This window comes from Typopeltis vanoorti, chromosome 10, assembly GCF_054136105.1.
Source record: "Typopeltis vanoorti isolate ZY-2024b chromosome 10, IOZ_Tvanoo_1.0, whole genome shotgun sequence".
In the NCBI taxonomy this organism is placed as follows: domain Eukaryota; kingdom Metazoa; phylum Arthropoda; class Arachnida; order Uropygi; family Thelyphonidae; genus Typopeltis; species Typopeltis vanoorti.
The window spans coordinates 24,907,361-24,933,817 of NC_143558.1; the positions used below are offsets into that span (position 1 = coordinate 24,907,361).

The following is a 26,457-nucleotide window of genomic DNA, read 5'->3' on the forward strand; positions in this document are numbered from 1 at the left end:
TATGGGGGAAGGTATCTATATGTAAGCTGAATATTAATCAGCAATCGACAGGACAAACTACACTGCGTGTAAAGACCATAGTGACTAATCCATTCATGAGTTGACAGTCCATGATAAGGAATGGCAAATAATGCTACGCTCTTTTCCGACTGGATAGGCAAGTGTGAATATGGCGTATACCTAGTAATTGCCTTATAAAAGATTGCATCATTCACAATTGTCAAGTTTGCGGAAGCGTGAAGGTCTGGGGCTGTTTCTCTTAGTATGGATCGGATTATAGTACGTGGAAAGATGAATGCCATAGTGACTATACGACATTTTGGATAATGTAATAGTTTCTACATTGGGATGAATAACACATATCCCTTTCAACACAACGCACATTTCATATTGCAGGTGCTATTGCAACATGGATCGAGGAATAGGATGTAGAAAAACTTTCGTTGCCTACACAGAGTTTCTGTATCAGTTCAACAGAACACATTTGGGAGCAGTACATCTAATGGTATGGACAGCTGGTCATGCTTAAGGAAGGGCAGTGCGAAATACCTGACTCATATTATCACAAGATGAGGAAAATCATGCCGTTAAGGCAAGTATACGTATGGGCAAATGAGAGTCCACACGCCATTAAGGTATATGAATTTTAGGTTCCTAGGAAATATAGTGCTGCCCCAGTAGTGTAATGCACAGCTTTCGTCATCTCAGCTTCATTTCACGATACAGGCAACTACCCAGTATGATGTCTTCCAGATTGTAGATAATTATCATCGCCTATCACCTTAATAAATCTTACCGGTCGATCATAACTGTTGCCTATCCTGGAATCCAAGGTGTGGCTTATCTAACTTTTCGATAAGCCATAGTTTATTCAACTCTTGTATAGTCAATGTTGGATTGCCTGAGGTATTCAGGTTTATCCAACTCTTGGATCATTCATGACACGTGTGTGAAAACCTATTGGTTTTCAAACTTCCGTATGAAAAAAACAAAACAAAATAAAAACAAACTTCAGCTTGATAATTTTACCAAGGAATAAGCGAAGACAGATGCTATTAGACGTGTTTGCACAAACACTGAAGGTGCTAATCATTGTAACATAAGGAACTTGCACTACTTTTGCTATAAGATGCTTCTGTAACATCTGGTGTTTTGGGTTTCTCTGTAGCCTGTGAGGGGAGAGAAAAAGTATCCATACTGGCGTCATATCACCTAAATCTTTAAAAAAAAATTAATGAAAAGCAAAAATATGTTTTGTTTTTCTTCAGCACAGGCTCGCGTAGTGAGGAGACTTTTGGTCACACCTTATGCTCATCACGAAATTAACAATTCGTAAATTATTTCATAATCTATGTTGATTTAGTATACCATGAACCTTGTCGCTCATTGCTCTTTGTTGAGAGTATACATTAAATATCCACAACAGTTATTCAAGTTTACTGGATGGGTGTTTATTATTAAAGCTAGTTTCTCGTGAAATCATCCTTTAAATTACCAACAGTTTGGCAATTTTTAAAGATTATTGATTTTTATAATTAACCTTATAACCAGGTGTAGTTAGATTTTATCATAAAATAATGAGAGCATAAATATTATACATTAATATGAAATTACCAGACCGATTAAAATTCACAGTTCATAGTGATGATAGTTTTCTTGTCCTTTACTTACCGTAATAAATTTTCAAAACCAATGGGTGCGATATCGGTAATCCTGATCACTTTTGACTTATCGGCCATGTCCCCATAAAACATAGCCTCGAATACCGGACTCGTCATGGCTAGAAGCACTCTGTGCCCTACATATTTTCTGGATGCTGATGGCTGTCCTACGATGAAGGTAACATCGGAGAATGCGGTGTTCTGGAGAAGGGAAGATGTTCTATGCAGCACTTTTTCGTTATCCATCTTCGGTTGTGGCTTGTTTTTCACATCTTACAGAAATGAGAAGATTTTGTGGTTGGATTCTGAAAAATATGAAACACTGGATGAAGTAACATCGCCATTAATTTAACTACGCATTTGTGTGTTAAAAAAAAAAATAAATAAATAAATAAAATGCTGATTGCTAACCTAATCTATCATGTTGCTGATATTACACAAAAGTATCAAGTACGCAATATACAAAATTGCAGAAATATTAAAAGTTTATAATATATATGTATAATACTGGAGAAAAGGCATAGTTTAGAGTTAGAGTTACTGGGATCATCTTTCTGGAGATGATTCCATATTACTTGAAAATCAATTCGTGTTTTTTATAATCGTCAACACAGTATACGAGATGAAATCTCATTGACATCATTGAACGATGAAAACATAAAAGTGAAAAGAAACAATCAGTCAAACCATATAAAGGGATAGATGAATGCCCAAAAGAGTTTGAGTTCCTCCCGTAATGTCAGCGGATTATCTTAACAAGGAATTCAAGGCAGTCGCAGAATTTTTTTTTACTAGGATATTAGGTACTGAATTCTGTGATAGTGGTTTCCATGAAAAGGTTCTGCGTACAAGCCAAACACTCGTCGCTCCATAGGACAGCTTTTCAATAGTCTGTTGTCCAATCTCGTGAGATTGGACAACAGACTATTGAAAATCAGATCGTGAAGACTTATCAGGAGAGTATTATGTACTTAGAGTGTATTGTTTTGTTGGTTGTTGCTGGCTGTCAGTGGTCACTAGTAGGGATGGGGAAGACACATGTAATAGTTTTGTAATATCACTTTACGATCGTCTAGTGGTTAGTTAGTTAGTTAGTTAGGACCTTGATTTAGTTCCTAAGTAACCCTACTACAAGATGATCAAGGCTCAAGATAAGATAAACATATAATTTAAAACAGTCCTTAATTTGCTCAATTTATATTTATGAAATAGTATCGTAGTTCAGAATAAATCACCGATTTACAAGTTCGTTGGATGACATACAATATTTCAAGTCTACCCAGAAACGCAGCACCTGTAATTATGGCAAAGATGAGGTTTTAAAGCACTCATGTGTTTGTAGAAATTTTTGAACATAATATTTATAAATTGTAGGGCATATGAAACTTTGCTGTGTATGTGAACATTTTGTTCCTGTTCTAAAGAAGGTTAACATGGCTGTCTCACTTGGGTATGCATTGATACAAAATGTTTATGACATTTTTGAAGTTGAAATTGGTGAGTTAGGATCTATGTTTTAACATCAAAACTTCAGTTCGAAAAATAAACATCACAGATAAAAAAAAATTATATTTCCATCTATAGTAGATATTATAAGGTCCAAAAATGAAAATTTAATATAAAATACCCATTATTTTTGATTTTCAGAAAAAAAAATTCTTCAGTATGAAATAAAGTCTCTCTTATTTGATCTTTTATCTCTTAGTTTGTGCCTCTGATAAATCTGAGTCAGTTTATTCGATTCATTAAATATATTAATTAAGCTCAGAAAATTCAGCAGTACTTTGATAATAATTGAAATATGCTCATTATTAAAATCTAAATTCAGATCTAATTAACATAACTCTGAAATTTTTTAAGTTATAATTGTTGAGGAAGATTAAAATAAGGTAGATGAAACTAGAGGACAAGACGTTAATTCAAGAAGTTTGAAATTTGGTAGAAAAGAATTTAAAGAATGTAAGTTGGTCGTATTGTAGTTATCCTGATATACTTAGGAGGAGTCATAAATGTCATTCCTGAATAATACCCATGGAAATGTCTGCAGCACGGACATGCAACAGAAACTATACCTCTGCACGTTAGTGACTCGAGTGAATCAGCAAGAAAAGGAGGTCAGTGATTCACTCGGTCAGGAAGATCAATTGCTCTTGTTTGAATAAAGTCGAGGATCTTTAAGATTTTAGGGATCTAACTCCTAACACGGATCATTAATTGTCCAGAAGTAAAACAGTGTGGGATGTAAATCTAATTAAATTTGGATTTCAAACAGGAAAAGTGATCGCTTTTGAATAGCAAATTAAGCGTATGCGAAATGCAGTTGAAACCCCGCCAAACGAGAAGCTACAACAATCGTATTAATGTCGTTATCACGACATTAATACGATATTGTATACAGTTACAGTATAATTACGACGTTATTGTATACAGTTCGGATCAGAAATTAAAAAACATAAATTGCTGATAGGTACGATAGCGACAACAGCTAGTAAATGCAGTTAATGAAGAATAGTAACAGCTACCTTTGTTGCGAATATAATTAATTAGCAATTAAAAAGTAAAAACTCTAATTAATAATTACAATTCATGGGTTTTTTTGGGTTTTTTTTTTTTGCTAAAATAAGTAAATAGTGACTACACAACACTGACAGATATATTTACGCGATTGCAAAAAAAATGACATAAAGAACTTTATAGCAAAAATTATGAAATATGCAGTCATTACAACGGAAAATTATTCCTATTTATTTAACATTCTTACATTGGCAATGCATAGGAAAAATACTGAAGTTTACAAGCTGTAGAACCGCTCTTTATATCGAACTTAAATTGATTTCGAGATAGGTCACTTAGGATCGAATTTCAAAAGCGTTGAAATTGTCGGACTTCGATTTCTAAAACATAGCGAAAAACATGACACACAGCGGAAATCCATGGGATATGTCACCCTACGGAAAGTGTGTGTGTGTGTGTGTCTGTATATATATATATATATATATATATATATATATATATATATATATATATATATATATATATATATATATATATATATATATATATATATATATATATCTGACAGGAGGAAAGTGTGTGTGTGTGGGTATATATATATATATATACTGTGGACGCAGTTTTCCTGAACTGTCATCCATCATTTCTCCTCTATCTAAGCTTAGAAAAAAGGCCAGCAACAGATGGTCAATATTCATACATAGTCGCACTGAAAACCCACCGAACAAGCTTTTCATCTCTTTCATTCTGTCAGCTCCTATTTGAAACAGCCACTCCAAGCCTCCTCCATATGTTCAAAAATGACATCAATAAGTTCCTTCTCTAGTTTCAACCTCTACTGTATACGATACTAAAGTGAATTAAGTTCTGGTGTTCTCCCCTCTTCTTTAGAACTAATAAAAGAAATTAGTGCTTCGCCAACTCGGTACTAAAAAAAAAAAAAAAGAAAAAAAAGAAAATTCCTTCGCATATCAAATCATCAAGTCTGTCAACGCGCATGCTCTCTGGCCGATTTTTTCTGTCTGACAGGAGGCAAAACAAGTTTCGGGTTCTTCTCTCTTTCGTCCTAGATAGAATTTGAAATTATTTCCATTTTTATTATTAGAATTACAATTACAATTAGACTTGTAAATATAATTTATTCGATAACAACGCCATTAATCTCCCAATGTTAGTTGAAAATTCTTATAAAAATAGTTTATTCTGTATTGATGATGCTGTAATTATTTAACTGTATATCGATCACTCTGAAATGAACTATCTGTGTAAGAAGTGTGGAATAATTACTTTTGATACAGAATTTTTTAACTTTGGTGTAATTGGAGGTTGGTTTAGTCTTTCTCTCCTCTGAATTACGTTTTGATTTTGATAGTTTTTATGACAATACTTCCCATGAAAGCTACATCTATAGTATGAATATTAATATTACTGGCGTGTATGTGGATAGGCTTGAGTTACGTAATCCAGGAACCCTGCTCTAAATAGCAAAAATTGTATTTTTTTCAAGCCCTCCATCTTAAACCTCCAAGTTGGTTATTTACTTTAATCTCTGCATAAAATAATTAAATGAGTTTGCATAAGTGTGTATGTATTAAATTTCTATTTGCATTTGTTCAATTCGTTTATAGCATTAATATAACTCGTATGGAAAGAATTTCTAATGTTATTTCCAAGAGTAAGGTGTTACTTACTTTAGAACTTTTATTTATGGGAGACTTTGAAAAGTGGTACATACGACTTTCATTGCTCAACTAACAAAGGATTAGCAATCGATGCATTAACACCGAATATTTTTAATACAAACTACGCTGATAGATTAGTGTTGTGAACTTTGACAGTCCTGAATTACAAATATGTTGTACTCAGGCTTCCTTATTGCCCTTCAGGTCTTATTTGTCTCAAGTAATCTGAATGCTAAAACGCAACTGCAAACGTGATACCACTATTACAAAATCTATCAGTTTATGTAACGAGGTGAATGAACGTTTTTTTTTTTTATGTACTGTGTAAATCTTGTTTGTATACTGTGTTAGTTTTTTTTCCTTCTTGAAGTTTCAGTTATGTGTGTTAAATAGCTCAGATTACGTAATGGAGTTACTTGTGGAAATGCGTTAGCGGAAAATAAACATGCTTTACATGATAAAAACTGGTTTGCCTTCATTATATATTCTGTTTCAAGCAAATCCCACGAGCATTGTGAAACGATTTATTTTTATTTTTATTTTCTTATTTTTAACAGCCATAGCGCATTCTGATGAAAAACTTGATTTCATCTGAAGTTAAGAATAGCCAATGAAGGTCATGAAGTTCTTCATTTAGGTGATAGCATTCGTGAATCGAATAAATGAGCAAGCATTATGATTCAGATATCGGAATCATTTCAAGGAAATAAAGAGAAATTACGAAAATGACAACACATTTTGATATTAATAGAATATTAAGAAGTACTATGGTAAAATTTTTATATTAAGAAGTACTGTGGTAAAATTTTTATGAAAAAGACTGCATGAGAATTGAAATCGACACATTTTGATTTCAGTTACTTAGAAAAGGAACTAATATTGGAAAGTTTATTGATATTGATAATGTTAATATAATGATAATTATAAGGATAATGGTGAAAATATTGTTAGGACTATCTGATATTTTAACAGATCAAATATTAAAATCTAATTCAAGAGTTTATCTCCGGAACACAGGATTACATTTAGGAATGGTTTTAGAATGGTTTATGGAATACACACAGTTAGCAGATAAAAAGTTGCTTTGGTGTACTCCTAGAAAAACAGAACCACAGTTTCTAAAGTTGACAGATCTATACGTGCAATTCTAACGAATGATAACCAGAACATCAATCAAACTTGGCGTTTTTATTATTATTATTATGTGACTCTCACCCACTAGATGTTGAAAATGAATATTTCAGCTAAAGGGGAGGGTATATTTGTTATTAATTTTTATTATTTTTACATAATTTGGAAACCCTCTTCATGGAGCTTTTTTTAAGCTACTTCCAACCTTCAGTAAGCAGAGTAGCGGTCTTATACTGAGTGATGAAATTCATTTCCCATTTAAAAACATTCATAAAACATCCATATCTACTACGAGATTCCAAACCATGGCCTGTTGGTTGGAGAGCGGGTACACTTATCCAATTGGCCTCAAGAGAAAACATAGCGTTTAAGATCATAATGGTTCAAAGAAACTTGCAACGAATGTATTGAAGGTAAGTTCCAACTAATAAGTTTCTTCACCAAGAAACGAACAGCACAGATATATATTGCGTAGTGCACAATATAGTGACACATTCAAATGGTTTTCGCACAAAAAATTTATTTGTTAGACAAATATTACACACTTTACGGATGGCCATTTGATGTTTATAAAGTTTGGAATCCTTTAAAACATTTTATGGACACATGTTCAGTACGTTTTTATTTCATTTTTATCATCCTGAAAGTTTGTGCGCCATTGTTTTTAACTTCCCGACCACACGTCTTTGCCATTCTCGCAATAGAACTTAGTTGGTGTTGTTCGTAATTATGATCTTAGCATCCACGACTACGAGACTCCTGTGTTATGTATGTTAATTGCTTAGATTCTGTTTACCTGTTTTATAGAATGAAAACCGCTAGTTTCAGAGAAAAAACTTTCAAATCATGTTATGTTTCCTCTTCTCTGCTTATATGGTGAATTAAAATCTTCCTCACACTCTGAAAATTTCAGTGAAGAAATATTTTCTCATTAAATTTAAGTATTCGTTGAACGGAATGTCGAGACATTCCAAGCTCAGTTGCTTTTCTTGTTGACCTTCCTGGATTACGCTGCATTTAAAGTTGGAATGATTCAAGATTTTCTGGGGAACGAACTCCAGGCGTTTAATGTCGTTGTCGCTATCTTATACTGTCCAACTCTTCAAGCTGTCAGATTAAATGAAGTGTAGTGTTTCCTACAAATGTCCAATAAGTTTCAAATAAAGTTTAGAATCTTCTGCCCAACATTTTCACTCTTTATTTTGGTAAACAAAAGAATAAGCACTGTCACATCCGTGTTAGCCATTACTAAGAGTTGATTACTGACGCAAAAATGAGCGGAGGAATACTACTTTCTTTTCTTTTTTTCTTTTTTTTTTTTCTAAATCGAAATACAACCTACGAGAGGCTGTAAACATATCATGTACTTATACTTAAGTATTTTTTGCAGAATTTCTGCAATGGAAGTGCAAAGACATCATGGGACACATAACATGAAATATCTCTTAAAATTAAAAATGGTGATTTTTAAAAGTACGCATTAAATCAGTAAAATTTTTAATAGTTTTTGTTTTCATTTTACATATATTAGGCATAAAGATCAAGGTCCTTCTACGTAGTACATTTCGTCATTATTGAATTATTATTATTCTGCAAAAGCGATAATATGATCTCTCCACTTTATTCTCATTTGGCTCTAGAGGAATTAATCATATTGAGATAAGATATTATCTTTAGATAGAGCAAATGTTGTATGATAGCGAATCACCCCGAATATATATATATATATATATATATATTTTTTTTTTTTTTTTTTTGATAGCTCACGCTATCACGAGAATAGTTAACTTTGTAAACTCAAGTTATTTTTATTCTATAGTTTCATTTTTCAAATGGCATTTTCATTGCAGGTTGCGTGGCGATATATGTATGCAATAGGAAAGATAATCCTTTTCTAATGTATATAAAAAAAGATAACGTGTGGAAATCAAAGGAGCCCACAGGTATCGTGTCCTCATATCCATTAATTATTTCTTCTTTAAAATTGAATTTAATGTAGTCTTAATATTATGACTTGATGAATTTTTTTAACTATTAAGATGTACATCAATATAATCATATATATATATATATGATTATATTGATCGTTTGCATTCCTAGCCAGTTGCACTAATGCATTATTATTGACATTTCATGTTGCATGGTGATAATATGGGACAGTACAAATAAAAGGGGTACAGTATAGCCATCTAAGCTAGTACCCTCGGGAGCTAGCAGTTACCGGTTTCCAAATCTTGATTTTTGGAAAACCAGTAACTGGTCTAGTCTAGCATAGCTAATCACTGCATTATTTTTGTTTTTATACGCTGGCTCAGATTTTATACGTTTAGCTCGAAAATCATTTTCAAAAAAAAAAAAAGGTTTTTGAAATTCGGAGGTGTTTCAAATCTAAAAGTCCGGACGTTTCGCTCTGTAGCAAATAATATGATATATTTATTTTCTGAAGATTGCGTAGTACTAGTTACTCTGATTGAACATGGTTTGTCCGCTAATTAACTTCAATAAGAATTGTAAAGTAAATCATTTTATAAGTCGATCGGTTACACAGGAAAACAAAGAATGATTTTTTTAAATTTTTTTTATTAGAGATTCAGAATGGGAAAGTGCGTGCGTGTGTGTGTGTGTGTGTAGGTTGGGAGAATTATCGTAAAGAAGAGGCTCAAATCGTATGTAAAAATCGTATGTCCCTACCTATTAGAATATTTTTTTTTTACACAGTCGGATAATAAATGAAGATGACAAACACAAAAGAAAATTTTTGATGTCCGTGTTTTTTCTCCATTATTTTATTTGTTTGATGACCTCATTCTTCTATATATCTCGTAGTATATCAGACAAGATTTTCAGAAAAAAAGACAATGGCATATTCGAAATGGACAAGAAACATAAGAGTTCTTGCCGCGTCTACTTATCAAAAATTATTACTGGTATTGTTGTGGTTTAGGATCATACAAAACCAACTACAGTGATGTACTAAAATAAAGAGCCAAGCAATAGTGAGTTTATTATCTTGGCGGATAATTGTATTTCGTCCAGTGCATTTTGGAGGGAGGGGGGGGGGAAAAACAGTTTTTAAAAGAAAAAAAAAGGAAAACTGCTCTTTGATAACTAACCTTGAAAAACTGTTGTTCTTCCCCTACCCCCCTCTCCAAAATGCACTGGACAAAATACAATTATGCATTTTTTGGTGGAATTACAACTAAGCTCATTCCAACCAATGGGCTCGAGTTGTTTTTGACTATGAAAAGTTCCAGTGATTACCGCAGGTTGCTCCATTACTCTTGCTATTATAAATAATACTATTATCCTATCCTCTTCCCTCAGCCATACGGCTGGAATGGGGGTAGTCATATTCTACCATTCCACTAGGGAGATGATTATGAGCAAGGTGGTTTCGCGTTGCCTTCCTTGCCGTAGTATATTTTATGACTGTAGCCGTGTGTGTTCACAGGACCGGTTTGCCTGTTTTGAGGGATGATAAACTCTAGTTACCGGGAGGAAAAAACCTCCATCTCCGTGTGAGACCGGTTAATCCACCTTTAGTCGAAAGAAAGATAAGGGTTCCTCACCTCACTGACGAGAATCGAACCCAGGTCTTTCCGACCAAAGTGCTTCGTCTATACTGACTGAGCTGCGGAGTCTCCAATACTATTATAATACTTTAATAATATACTATGATAATTCTATAACGATACTATAATAATAAAAAATACTACGATTCTGTTTTATTCATTAAATATTTGATTTTATTTGGATCGCTTGAAAAATGTGTTCCTACAACAGGTTACTGGAGAGAGAGAGAGAGAGAGAGACAGAAAGAGAGAGAGAGAGAGAGAGAGAGAGAGAGAGAGAGAGATACTATTGCCCCTCTCCAGTATCTGTGGAAAGCAACAATCCTGATTGTTCAGTTTAAAATCTGGATTAATCCGAATTGTTAATTTTTTTAACACTTTCTTTTATAGAAGCATGCAAAGACATACAATTATGTTGCTAATTCATCTTGTTAAAATAATATAGCATGCTTCGTATTATTCGAATTATTATGCCTCCACCGTAAAATTTGTTCATTTGATCGAGACAAGGCATTCTTTTTCTTTCTATTTAGACATACAAAGTTACAGAACGAAGAAATAATTAATGATAAGGCATGCAATAATCCGACGTCTAGGGAATCACTTCTGAACCCTCATTAAAAATCCTCGTCTGTTTTCCGAGGGAAGCACTTAGATTAGTCAGTGACCCATTTTGCGCTAATTCTTTGTTTCCTGTCGGCACAGACGTTCGCTTTCTGCGACATGTCTTTTCTACCTATATTTCCAAGGTCATTGTTCACCTGAAACTCTGATTTAAGATTAGTTATTAAGACGCACAATAAACCTACAGAGGAAAGTTAAGTATACGATTGAATTCGAAACTCAAATCTCAACCGATGTAGTCGATATTTTAAACTGTCGTGTTAAAAATAACATACACAACAAAAGAAAATAAAAACTAGACACAACACAAACTGGTTCTTTATGTCAAGAGATGCGTGCAGACGAATGTTATTATGAAGGAAGGTCATCAAAGAGGCATAAAAACCTGCCAGACACGACAAAGACTGATTCTTTATGAGGAGTTTCCTTCATGAGACTACTGTTATGAGCGATTATGAAGGAAGGTCAAAGCAAACCAAAACAGCTGAGAATAGTAATAGCTATTCTAATTTTATGCCGAACTTTACGCAAAGATTTATACTTTGCATAATGGGAGGCGAGGATACACTAATAATAATAATAATAATAATTTGGCAGTCACTTCTTTGACCACTCTCGAATTTCAGTCCACGATAACTTAATATACTGGGTGGAGAGAACGTGCAGTCAATCGCTTCAAAAGTGGAAGTTAAGAAGAAGCGACACCATTTGATGTAATACAAACTAGGTCATTCAAGATAAAATACTATCATTTGTATTTTATTACTGTACACTAGTTGTAGTATTATTTATTGTTTCTAGTTAAAGAAAATATATATGAACGACAAATGCATCGAAATGCATACTAATAGTTTTTTTCTAGTACGTTTTAGAAAAAAAATGTATAAGCACCTATAAGGGTCGTATTGTTGGTCCATTATCAATTTATTCCGGGACGCTAGCTACACAGATTTTGCTCAGGTTGGTATTTGGGATCCTTACAATAATTTGTCGAGCGATTATAATCGTACGGTTTTTATTGGCAAAGTGATGTCAACTGATATGAATAAGTTTGTAATTCTGCAACACCAGCTGAATGGAATTAATGAAGTTTAGTATTATGTTAAGAGCCTCCGTAGCTCAGTCGATATAGACGAATCCCTTTGATCGGAAAGGCCTGGGTTCGATTCCCGTCCATGACGTGAGGAACCTTTATCTAGTCTCGACTAAAGGTGAGTTATCCGGTCTCACACGGAGGTAGAGGGTTTTTCAGCTGAAAACTCGGGTTTTTCGTCCCTCGGAACAGGCAAACCGGTCCCGCTAACACACATGGATTTACAGTCATGAATACGTCCCAGCCATAGGGTCTGATTCGTCAGCTATATGCCGATCCCAAGCGCGGATAAAATGGGGGAGGTTGGGGAAAGCAATGGGGAACTACCCTCTAAAAATCTCACCAGAAGCACTTTGTGGCAAAAATACTTTCCTACAAAGTTACCAAGAATCGGATACGACTGAAAGGGTTAAATCAATCAACGAGTATTATATTAATGCATTCAGTAATCGATGGAAATATAGGCAAATGAAAACAAAATTCAACCCTGATCAATGCAATACTTTATTCTATACAATAATACTAAGTATTAATTGGTCGGTTACGCTGTTAACAATCAGCAGTTTTCGTTGTTTGCTACCCTATTTCAGTATTGCTTAAAGAAAGATTTTTTTATATAATTCCGTTTTTTTATTAGCCAAACAATTTGAAATGCAATAATTTGTGCTATAAATGGAGAATTTTAATAGCAAAAATTGTGAAACGAATTATGTCTAAAGTACATATGCTAGAAATGGTTTCATTGTCTGCGATAATGAATAGTGTCAATATGCAAAATATCAGCAATTTTAAAATTTTAAATTTTGTTAAAATTTTGTCTTCTATTTTGTCGAAATTATAATGTAGTTTTCACACGTCCAAAAAAAGTCTTCTTGATTATGGTTAACTCTTCTCCATCTCATACAAAAATTATGCGTCTATAAATACAACTCTGCCAGTTTAATACGTAATGAAAAAAATAATCATCTATGTCCTAGAATCATTAGCACTATTCTGTCGTTCAATCTGAGCATGATATAAAATTACCTGAAAAATCGCATTTCTTCTGGATGTGCCAGAAATGTTTAAGATAGATCATCAGAGAAATTGTGTAAACATAAATGAATTATATTTATATTCAATATCGTACAGATATTGAATATAAATATTGCAAATATTGTACAGATCGTAAGCGGTCTCACGACGTCTGGGAGGTGGGAATGCGGTTACAGAAGAAAAAGGAAACTGTTAAATGGTTTTTTAAAGAGTTTTCTCCAATGTTGTATTCATTGGAGAAAACGACATGTGGAAAACAGAATGAAGAAAAGGAAAAATTGGTTCAATAAATTTGTAGCTGAACCGTGCATGTTGACCAGCAACTGCTTGGTTTCGTACATGATAAGAGAAGAATAGAGAAATGATAGTAGCCAGCTTACTAAAGCACCGCCTATAGAAATATTTACGTATAAAAAGAAAATGCCGAAATAAAAGATCTTCGGAAAAGCAAGTGGGGAGGGAATCGGTGAGAGGGAGGGAGAGAAATAATCTGTTAAGCGAATAGCGTCTCAGAGGCTTTCGGTGCACTACCCGAAAGTGAAAACAGTATCCTAAGGTCGGGCTGATTGATCCGGGATTTGTAAAGTATTAGAAGAGTTGAATAACACAGAAATTCGATTGTTTAGAACGAAAACGAATACCAAGATCTTTGGAGGCTGAAGAAGATATGGGAGTGATGTATTCGTGTTAAGGCTAGATGTACAAGTCAACCCAGAAGAGAAAACAGCTCTTGATCTTGATTGGTTTTCCGAATATTATCAAAAGTAAGAGAGAGTGAAACAGTGTCTTTCTTTAGAAAGAAGATAGAATTATTTGGTAGCATTAAAATTCACTAAATGATCTTCGCCCCCATTTGAGAATGGCAAGCAAGTCGATGTTTAAGGCATTGTTTTAGCAATATTTTGAAGCTTGAATCATGTGAGCATTACGAAGTTTTATGAATGAAGAAGAGGAATGAAATGTACTATCATCAGCAAAACTATGAATAGGATTGGAAGTTCCAGAGAGAAAGTCATTGATGTGTAGGAGGAAGAGTGTAAGTAAAAGTGCAGAACCCTAGAGTTCTACCTCAGCATTGATCAAAAAATCCGATGAGAGGAAATCATTCGTTATGACACTCAATGATGGACTAAAGAGGAAACTGGTAATCAATTCACAAAAAGTGAGAGGATAGCATAAAATGGTAGCTTGGTAGGAAGGCGCCACAATGCCGGATCTGATCAAATGACATTGGAAATATCAAGGGCTAGCAAGCGAGATTTTTCAAACTTTTCCATTGCTTGTGACCAAAGGTGAATAGGGTTAGCTAGGAGATTTGCTGAGGAGGGAGAGAAACAGAATCCATTTCGGCGATCATTAATTAGTTGATGGGTCTCCATGAAGAGAAGTATTTGCCGTTGATGATTTTTCCATTATTTTCGATAGTATTAAAGTGAGCAATTTAGTGATAGTTTAATGGTTGACTTTTATCTCCCTTTTAAGGAACAGGCTAGATAAAAGCATGCTTTTATACTGTTGGATAGGTGGTAGATGAGCATGATAGCTTGCAAAGATGCTTTAGGATGGGTTAATTCTAAAGGATAAATGTCTAGTAAAAATTGGAGCGATACCATGTGAACCAGCGATCCTTCTGGCGAAAGATCAGAGGAATACTGTGAGTAGTTCTTGGAAAGCGAAATCAATAATCAGGCTATGAATAATCAGATCATTCCAGTCGCACGATTGTAGTATACGAACTGAAGCCGAGCTTGGCTGGGAACATGGACGAGGTTATTGTCAGAGTTGTCAAGTAGAGACTAACATCAACGGTGCATTTGAAGGAAGAATTTCCACAAGAAAATGTCAAAGATGTTGGAAGAATAAGGAGGATTATCTGATATTCTGGTGGTTGGTAAACAATTTCTGTTAGATCATTACTGAAACAATTCAGCTTTTCTTCTAGGTTGATCTGTAAAGATAGAGAAGGGGAGCCAGTTTATGGACATTGAAATATCCAAGGAAGATTATCTCACTGTCTGGGCATTTAGAATATATATGATCAACGTTTAGAGATCATATATAATTAGAAGAACGATAAAGGCTCACATGAAAGCAATGGAGTTAACCAAGGACATTTCGAGCTAGAGCAAATCATATAAAAGGAATTGGAGTCTGATAACCTTTCTTATGGGATATCAGACCTGAAAGAAGCACATGTTCCACTCTTCTTATGGAGGGCACATGTATGATATAATATGAAAATTTTAGATGAGTAGTCAACGTTCCAAATGTCAGCTGAGGTTCGGTGATGAATAATAGATCGGGTTTGGTGTAGGTAATGGTGCATGTCATAGTCTTGAGATTCTGTATTTTGCTAAAGTCGTGTTTTTTTACATAAGATTTGTTTTTTAACTTTTTTGGGGGGGTATATTTTGATATTTTTTGAAAATTTCTGGCTTATGTGGGAGATTTTCTTAACCTCAGTGACACTATAATTTGTTGTGCTACTTTTCATGATAGTAGAATATTGGGAAAATCTATAAAGCAGGAGCATCCAGCTGAGGTCAAGGAATTGTGGATAAGTTTCACACTCAGGGACTTCCTAGACTTCATTGTAGTGCTCATTGCAATCTGCTATATTTGGCTGTATCCACAAACAGACTAGAAGAGGAAATAGCAGCAACAAGATTATTTGCCAGCTGATTAGGACATGCTCTGGAAGTGTTGCCAAGGTTTGGTCCAGTGTACTATCTAGCGGCAGGCCTGCGGAAACCGCTTTACTGCTGTACCCTCGCATGGGAAAGGTGCTAGTCTCCTAGTTAATTAATTATTGTGTGGAGCACGTGCAATCCTTGTCATACTGTAAAGATTACATTTTACCATTAACTCTACACTATAATATTTCTTATCGCGTCTACGTATCACACTTTAGTAGCTTGAATGAAAGCTTGTTATTTTGAAGGTTGGGCAAACGGTAGATTTCTGTAGTTTTCTTTTGCATGCTTTATTTTTTCCTTTAAACATATAGCAAAAATTTTATAGCTAATACTAAATTGTAGGGATTCTTATACTTATTATATACAGTAGTTTTCTATTGTTCTTATCATATTTTTAGTTCATTGGTAATCCAATGTATGTTAAGATATCCCCGCACGCACGCACGCACGCGCGCACACACACACACACACACACACACACACACACACACACACACACACACACACACACACACACACACACACACACACACACATACACACACTATTGTTATATTATGATTTGCATAGGAAAAAAAAAAGTAAATATATGAGTAATGACAAGTAGATCGTTTGAACTAAAGATGATCAAACGAAAACACGATAAGTAAAATAATAATTAAAATAAATTATTATTTTAATTAATATTGTATATTCAAATTAATATTGTGTATTGACATTAATTCTGAAAAAAAATCTAACAGCTGTAATAGTCATGCAACATTTCGCATTTAATATTAATCACGTTTGTTTCAATTTATGGTTATACACTGTCACGTATTTGCACAGATAAATTAGGCCTAAAAGTTAATCTTAACAAAAATATAGCATATATATATATATATCAATAATAATCTGTATAAAAAAGTTTTATCTGTTACAATAATCACGACGATTACAATATATAATATGATAAGTGAAAGCCATGAAATATATATTTCTATCTTACTGCTGTTTTCAGTTTTTGCTTTAAGCCAAAGCCACGGTGAGTAGATTAGGGTTGGGAAAAATCGACCATAGTCGAATTAACTAAACTGTTCATCATGCTGTAAATTTCATTGAAAATATAAAAAATATTCTGAAAATATAGTCAGATGCAGTAATAGACAAATCACCTATCATCATTCAAAATATGTTGACCGAAACCGCTGTTTGATTTTTCAAGTAAAATTCAAAGTACCGAAAAGAATAACTGGGAGTTGTTATTGCGTTATCTTTTGCTTCTTAAATCTATCAAGATAATCGCATCTCTAAATAAATGCAAAGGAACATCCTATGCAGAAATAGAGCACATGAGCCTTTAATTTAGGTGCGTATTTAATAATTGAAAAATGTAAAACAGTTCGTTAGCACAAGACGATTTGTCTGATAATTTTTGAACAACACGTGGTATATGCGTGTAAAAATGTCGTTTATGTGATCTTGCTGTGCAGTAGTAGAAGCCAATTTTCTTTTTAACTCCCGCCCTAATAAAGGAGAAAGGAAATACGGAACTATGGAATATATAACAATTCTACCAGAACATGTCAAGAAAATTCGACTGGGAATATTCCATTTGTATATTTGATAGTGTTCCACACGTTAAGATGTGTCCGTTTCGCATAGCAAGAAAAATGGTAGGCTGGGTGAAGTCAAAGTGTACATCCTTAGAATATAATGTTTATTTAATTAATACTGTGAAAATTATTTTAGTAATAAATTTAAAAGGGAAAAAAAGAAAAGAAAAAAACATTTATAACTTACCCCTAGAGGGATCAAATTATCCTCAAGCCACTTGAAATACTTTGAAAAATGTGTACTTTTCCTTTGTGATTATTCCCCAAGGCACAAAGATCCGCTACAAGATATAGCTCCATCGGATATGTAGAATTCTATAGAAGCCCCACCCATTGTACAGGCCAACATTTTTCACATCGCTAACCATGCTTGAGAATTTCTACTAAATCTACGGATATCTCGCACATGATAGGCGTACAAATGATAACTGGTATCACGTGAATTTGAGGTCTTCTTGTGTCAGGGTAAGAGTAGAAATATAATGCATTCTGTTGATGGAAAAATGAATCTGTTCCTATAGCAACCATGCTTTCTGTGTAGCATATCTTAGTATTACACAAGTCGAGTAAACGAGATGAAGCAACTTAATGGCAAACAAGTTGGCCGATTAGAAACCTGAAATGAGGTCATTGAGTCTTCCAAGATTCATTAATCTTTACGATGATGCACTTTAAATACAAAAATAGAGGATTCCTTTTTTTTTTTTTTATCGGTTAGACAGTCTATTAAGATACGCCATTTATTACCGGGAATGAATCAAAACAAGATTATTAGTTGCAATGGGAAAGTTTCATGGAAGGAATATTGTTGATAAGATTATGGACTGTTTTTGATAACTTCTTTGGGGAGGGAGATATACATAAGATACGATATGGAACACATTAAAAAAAGTGAAACTTTTTATTGCCATCAGATTCATTCCCAGGCTGTGCTAGAATCCGATGATGTACGATAATAACTATGATAAGATAATGGTGATTACTTTTCTGAGATCATCTGCTGATGAGTTGGGCAATAGTTCTTTTAACTTATTTGCATTTCTATTTGTGGATTCTACGTATTGTGTGTGTGTGTGTGTGTGTGTGTGTGTGTGTGTGTGTGTGTGTGTGTGTGTGTGTGTGTGTGTGTGTGTGTGTGTGTGTGTGTGTGTGTGTGTGTGTGTGTGCGTGCGTGCGTGCGTGCGTGCGTGTGTGTGAAGAGGAGGAATAAGGAGATATTGGAAAACAAATTAGTCTCTTTGTTATCTCATGTTTCCTGAATTTCGTTTATTCAACTGGCATTTTTCCCATTTAACTGCGTATTATATATTGAAGGGAAGTACAGAAAAAATTGCGAAACTCATTCGAAATAAGCTGCAGTTCTCAGAACAGATAACTAGACCCTCTGATTTAAATGCGAAAGAAAAAAAAAAACTTAATTTATTTACATTTAGCTCCATGTATAGTCTAATAATAATAAATAAATATGAAAAATATATAAAATTAACAAAAAATGGAAAAAATCCTTGCTCCATCCACGGTACTAATGTATTATCGTACATCATTAAATTAAATGTTTAACATTTAATTTAATGTCATTTTAATTTAAATATTGGTAATAGTAATTTTAACTACTATTTTAAGAGTAATTTGGCATTCCATATAACTTTCACCTGCTTCTCTCCCAGTATACTGGTATAAATTCTCGAGTGAAATCTTATACATGCTAATTTAAGTGTAAATTTACAAGCGGGCCCAAAGGTAACTGTTCGTCTGTGATTCGCCTGCCTGATTGGCCGAATGGTCAGCGTATCCGCTTTCCAGCCAAAAGGCTGCGGGTTCGAGTCCCGCCGTGAGCATGGATGTTTCTGATTAAAATACTAGTGGTGATGATGGACGGTAGATGGCGTTTGTGTAGATGATGATGACAGTGGTTTGTTGTGGTTTGTGGATTGGGTGGTGGAGACAGTTGTGAAGTAGGTGCTTTCCCTCGATGAGTCTTTGGGTTCCCTGGAGGTGTCACATAATAATAATAATAATTCCACCATGGTGTGCCATGATACCTAAACTTCATGGACTGTTCAGTTCATTTAACTTATGGATAGCATTTTAATTAATATCTTTATATGCCATAAACTTTCATTTATGGTTCCGGTTATTTTTGAATATTCGTTAATTAATTAAAAAGAAATCAAGCTAATCAGTTTTTGTTGTTGTTAAAACAACGAAATTTACGGCCTGTTATGCGAAGTTGTACATTAAATAAAGGAATTGAGGGGTTTTTTTTTTTGCAAATCGAACTTTTCCATTTTATACAAATTTGCACTACATAATTGCAATTGCAAAAAATGTCTTCAAGTAGAATATTCGTAGATAAATGTGTTATTTTTAACTCAAAAACACTGATTTGTTCGCACATTATTGATAATAATCTATCACAAAGAACTCTCTATTTGCAAAAGATGGACGTTGTATGGTCTTTGCTTTTCCATAATCAGAATTATTATATGGTTTTACCATCACACGTTGGTAAGAAGAGAAAGACTGATTCCTTCTTCGTTCTTCGTTTGGTTCATACTATTTGGTAATGAAATCAACCAAAAACCAACTTTACCACTCAGATCGAAATTCAGTGCCAGGAGACTTTTTATGGGAGATGCTGAAATATAGATCCACGGCATAAGCGCGTTGATTCTGTTTCTGAATCAGTGCTGTTAAATTCTAATGTGGATTCGAAGTAAAAATAATTTTCCTGACTTAATGTGATAACATTGTAAGAGTTTCTGACATAAATGACTATAAATTATATCATAAGGGCAATGTATTTTACATTATTTTTAGATAATTACCTACATATTATATTATTTATGCGTCACGTATGAAGGTAATCTATCCCATTTGGATAATCTAAGTAACTAGTTATTTATTCCATAAGAATTAGAATTAATCAGCCAGCTTTTTCTCATTTTCACCAATTTATCCAGCACCTTATTTCACTTTATTTTTTGTTTAAGCAATGATCGATACATTTTATGATTCACGATATTACTTCACATATGAAATATGAATTGTATCAGTCTTATTCAGTAAAGAAATTTTTGACTACCCATGAATTCATTCTCTTGGTAATGAACTACATCTAATCATTTTTCTATCTGAAAGTCGGGCTTTCTTCTCCAAAATTTGGCACACCTGCAGTGAACACACTCAATTAAGACGTAATATATGACTCGTAGCCTTAATTATTTGGCGTTTAATTCTGATCAAACCTCAAACATTTAATCCATCATTTTCAGGAAGCTGATGTCAGCTAATGCGTAAATTAGGTAGCATGTTGACTGACAAGCTTAGCTATAAATCTTGTTATGTAATAAAATATTTATTCCGTGATAAAATACCTTTTAGATATTTCCTGTTTCGAATTTTAAAAGTAGAGAAAGGAGGAAAAAATTCTATACTGCGTATTCTCTAAATATAATTATATGAGATTATTTCCATGTAAAGTATTGACTAAGTGAATGGAAAAGGAAGTTATATTTGTTGTTGCACGCAAACAAGATTTATGATTAATGTTCAATTCAAAGCAGCATCATTTACTGGAAAACCAAGTACATACTCCTCTAGCCACAGAACAGAAAAGTATGGCAAAGTCCAATCTAAGATTCGATTATTAGCATTTCGGATATCTTAATCTTAATGGAAATCTTAATCTTCTCACCAGTATAGCTTGTCTACATCCGTATTATACCATACTGTTTTACTATTACCAGAGTGGTCTGAAACGTTCTCAACCTGACCATAGATGGCAACACTATCGGCAAGATTTGTTTTCCAAGTTGGTACATCTGTCATAAGCATCCATGTGAAATTGCAAGTCATTCTATCAAGTAGTTTGTTTTATACAGCTGTCGGAAGCAAAAATGTTGTGTATCACTTGGAATGGATAAAATTGAGTATCGTGCGCTTATAAAATTTTTTGTAAAAGAAAGTTTAACGCCAAAAGAAATTCATTGGAAGTTCATAAAAATTTATGGGCACTCTTCTCCTTCTTTTTCGACTATTAAGAAATGTGCTGCCGAGTTTAAACTTGGACGTACCAGCCTTAAAGATGATCCACGTGAAGGACGTCCAAAAAGTGTAACAAACCAGAAATCATTGATCAAGTGCACGATATGGTATTGGATGACCGGCGAGTCAAAGTGCATGAAATTGCTGAGACTATAACCATTTCAAAAGAACGTGCATGAAGAATTGCAAATGAAAAAAGCTTTGCGCAAGATGGGTGCCGCGCTTGCTCACAACAGATCAAAAACGCACTGGCATGAAAATCTCTGAACAGTGCTTGGAGCGTTTTAACAAGAATAAAACTGATTTTCTGCGTTGATTTATTGCTATGGATGAGACCTGGATTCACCATAACACACCAGAATCCAAACAGCAGTCAAAATAGTGGGCAGAAGCCGGTTCAGCGCTAAAGAAGACAAAGTCGGTTCCACCATAGCAGGAAACGTCATAGCATCGGTGTTTTGGGATGCTAAAGGCATTTTTTTAATATTAATTATCTTGAAAAAGGTAAAACAGAAACCAGGGAATATTATTCCGATCTGCACTATGAATTGTTGGAACATCCACCCTTTTCCCCAGATTTGGCTCCATCTAACTTCTGTCTCTTCCCTAAACTAAAACTCTTGCTCGCTGGTCAGCGTTTTTCTTCGAATCAAGAGGTGATTGCAGCTGTAGAGGGGTATTTTGCAGATCTTCCTGAGAACCACTACAGGGACGGGATAATGGCGCTGGAGCATCGCTGGAATAAATGTATTAGTCTTAAAGGAGATTATGTTGAAAAAATAAAAAAATAATTTTGAAATTATAAATTCGTTTTTTATTGTTATACTGAGAACTTTTCAGACTACCCTCGTACTTTCCGATCAGCTGTTGGAGGGTTTCGCTGGTAGACGAGAAATGAATATGTAGTGGCAACACCTGAAATCGCGTATGCCAAACGTGTAAGATTTTGCAGGTAGCGTCTATGCTGCAGTAATCATATGGTTTACAGCTGCTCTAATCATTTCCTCATATGTGAACATAGAACGTAACTTTTCAGTTAGAACATTCACAGAACAAAAAAGGCGATTCTTTCTTTACTGTAGATAACGCATGAAAATGAATTGGAACGTTTCTAATCTCATTCAGAAAACTAATATCACTATCGAGGTTCTCCGCTAGAAGAAAGAAACATGAAAAATTATACTGACTGCTTACGAGGATAGTGCCTTTTTTATTTCTTTGTTTTCGGCACTGTTCCACAGCGTTCTTCGGTCAATGCTCGTTGTTTCAGTATCATATGCGACTAAACTATTTCCCAGAGATATTTTTTGTGCATTCTTTCCATTGTGCCCGTAGGTCACAAAACTATACCCATTTGTTGAGCAATGGAACCTATCAAGTAAAATCAGTGAAGCATTTTATGGAACTCAGTAACACTGGAACATCCGCCTTCTCCGTTGAAACGAGTTCTCGACTTTGACCTCTTAAAAATAAAAATAAAAGAAAGAAAGAAAATGAAAGAAAAAGGAATCTCTCTCTCTCTCTCTCTCTCTCTGTGCACGCGCGCGCGCGCATGTGTGTGTGTGTGTGTGTGTGTGTGTGTGTGTGTGTGTGTGTGTGTGTGTGTGTGTGTGTGTGTGTGTGTGTCATTTGCGAAAATTCAGGAATGTTGCACTGTAAATGGAATTTCCTGTTTACCACACATCTGAAAATAAAAAATGTTATTCAGATAGCTGGTGATTATATTGAAAAAGACAGCAAAAACAACAAAAATACTTTGTCCCAACATTTTCCATAACCTTCGTATTTGTTTGAATTAATATTCTACTGTTTCTTTAATTTAAAATAGAGTCGCAGGTTTGTGTTTCTTTAGACGATTGCATTTTGTTTTGCGTTTGAAATAAGATGAATAACAACACTACACGACGTATTAATTTTTGTAATTTCGAATATATTTTATTTTAATTTTTTGAGAATTTTTTACGATTCCAAAAAATTTGAGATACTTTTCATATCAGCTAGTCTGGTTGGCTGAATGCATAGCGTTATTCCCTTTCTAATATAGAGGCTGCATGTTCAAATCCACAGTGGAATGGATATACCTGAATCTCTTTTAAGTGGTAAATATTTTTTTTTTTACCCACAAGGTAGCTTTTAAAAGTGAGATGTTTGATCTCTTGAGCAGGGTACCCGAATTATTATTTTTTAAATGTAAATCCGACTCAAAAACATGGTTGCGAACCTATAGTACATTAGTATTAGTACTGCAAGTGAACTAAAGGATAAATAATCCAGGAATCCTCATCTAGAGGTCAAACATGGAAGTTTATCAAGCCATTATGCCAAAATTATGATGGAGATGTAGTTATTTAAACCCATTCAGAATATTTTATCTGAGACGTTTAATGACAGATGAAATTTTTATTTCATCTGTCATCAAACAAATGAAGAATAAAACATAACAAGAAAACGTCAAAAACATGACAGTTTTCTCTTCATGAATTTTAAGTGATTAAAATGTAGCAAGAGACTGAAAAAAAGCAAATGAAGGATTTTTCTTTCTCTTTTTTGCAAGTTATAAAAAGAGTAACTAATAAAAATTGCAAAAAAAAAAAAAATGAAATATTTGAAATGAAGTTATGAAATAACTATCGCTATCTCGTAGCGCTAAACCGTAACACTAATATTATTGTCTGTAAGTAATGTGAATTCTATGGATATCTTTTTTTTTTTTTTTCTCTTTTGAGACACAGGACTCACAAATTTTAGGGGAAAAAAAAACTTGTCTGAGCAAAAGATCGATTAACTCGGGATGCTGTTAAAAAAAGATCTTCCTGTAGATATCAGTTAGAATCGAACTTATAACAGCCTTTATTCTTCAATCTATCTTATGGAAGTGACCACAAGACTATACATTTGATTTAGTTTGATTTAAATTACAATCGAAGCAACTATGAAACTGACTAATTTGTCATACCTGTTAATTGCTTATGTTTCTCGAACCCATTTGTCTATTTTGTGCATTAAAAATCCGAATTTCTGGGAGAAAAAGTCTTCAACGGCCATTCAGTTGAAAGTGTCCTTATACGGATTCCGATCTCCTTCAATTCCCCTTCTCATAGTTAGGTGAGATGTGGGTTGGGAACAGCCTTCGTTAAATGCTTCGGTCAATTGCTGCACATAGGGTTCTCCATATGGAAGCCTTCTCAGACGACGACTATCTCGTTCCTGACAGACTGTCTTAGTAGCACTGTTAGGAGACAAGCGATGTAGGTTATTTTTCCACTGATTAAACACCCAGGATATCTCACAGTTTTAGAAAACAGTCAGCTCTGCTGTTTTCAAAATCGTGGCTCCAGTCAGACGGACACCCACAATAAACCCTTTATCCAATTCCGAAAGATCCTTTTCTTTTCCCATTGATCAACACTATTGACGATTACTGACCAGCATCATTCTTAAATAGTTGCCTAGAACACGTTGCAGTTCACGTGAAGAGGTATTTTGCATGTAAGCTGCATAAGTGATTTACGTAGATCTGCCTAAAGGTTTCTAATTCATTGTTCTGTATGTGCATTTGCGTGTTTGATCGTTGGTGTTAGCTTCATTAGACCTATAGGATTATTTCTGTCGTAGTATATCTATAGGTGTCTTTTTTATCTCTCTGATGATAGTATTTAGCCTTACCGCTGTTTAGGGGTGGCTATATATACCCCCATCCAGAGAAATGATTATGAGCTAGGTGGTTTCCAGTTGCCTTCCTTGCCGCCCGTATATTAATGACTGTAGCCTGCATATTCAAGGGGCCGGTTTGTTTGCCTGTGCGGGATGAAAAACCCCAGATAAACTGGTGGAAAAAACCCTGCTGTCCACGCCCAAGACCGGCTAACTTGGCTCTGGCTGAGGAAGATCCTGAAGCTCCTCACGTCGGCGATGGGAATCGAACCTAGGACACTCCTTCCCCAGGTATATGGTTGCGAAGAGCATAGCCACTAGGCTAACCGCACGGACTTATCTCTCTATTTCTCTGGATTTCTTCTCCTAGAATGCAATAGGTCCAAAATTATAATAAAAATTCTTGTTTCAGTTCAACATCTTTATCGCCATCATTGAATACTTGCTTTTTAATTAAAAATTTTGATTTCATTTTTATTTATTTAGATTTAGATTTATTAAGAAAATTCAGCGAATGTTTAACTAAGTAAAATCTCATAAACATCAGGTTGAAGTTCACTGTGTTTTATATTTTATTTTTTTATTTAAGATTTCCAGGCGAGGGCTAAAACTGCCTCGCCTGGAAATAAAAGGTGTTAGCTGATTTTTTTTTTTTGTGTGTTTTATATTTTCATAAATTCAACATCAGGTGATATAACATCGATTTTTATTATTGATTGATTTTGTGATGCTGCTTTTGAAGTTTCGCAGTTGCCCTACGCTGGTATCAGTTTGTTCTGATAGTGTTCCTAACACACATCGTCGAATATCGTGTTCAGATTTCGTAAAGATGATTTGGGGCAGTTGCTGTTTAGTGGTTTTGATTGAGTATCCACAATATATATCACCAAGCATCTTTTGAACTACTTCTAGTTTAGGATACAGGATTATACACGCACACAACATGCAAGTCCGAGATATACACATATATGGGATGATGCCATATGGCATTGAACAGCCTGTGCCGTGGTCTATGCATTGTTAGAGAACTTCATTAACTTTATAATACTTAATTCTCTCTCTCTCTCTCTTTCTCTCTTATTATATGAAGGGGGGGTGTGAAAAGGTGTGATAAACACTTGAACACACTGAAAGAACAAAAATAGACCAATTT

At 34.3% G+C, this 26,457-nt stretch overlaps 1 protein-coding gene across 1 annotated transcript in view; it reads right to left on the bottom strand.

The window, feature by feature from the left end:
* LOC150102239 (BTB/POZ domain-containing protein 6-B-like) overlaps nt 1-18,013 on the bottom strand; it is a 39,321-nt gene extending 21,308 nt beyond the window's left edge. Inside the window, exons 1-2 of the mRNA XM_090398846.1 lie at nt 17,791-18,013; nt 1,672-1,966 (exon numbers count right to left, since the gene is read on the bottom strand). Of these exons, the coding sequence (XP_090254972.1) occupies nt 1,672-1,907 (236 nt within the window). The 5' untranslated portion in view covers nt 1,908-1,966; nt 17,791-18,013. The remainder of the gene's footprint in view (nt 1-1,671; nt 1,967-17,790) is intronic.
* Nucleotides 18,014-26,457: the final 8,444 nt, after the last annotated feature.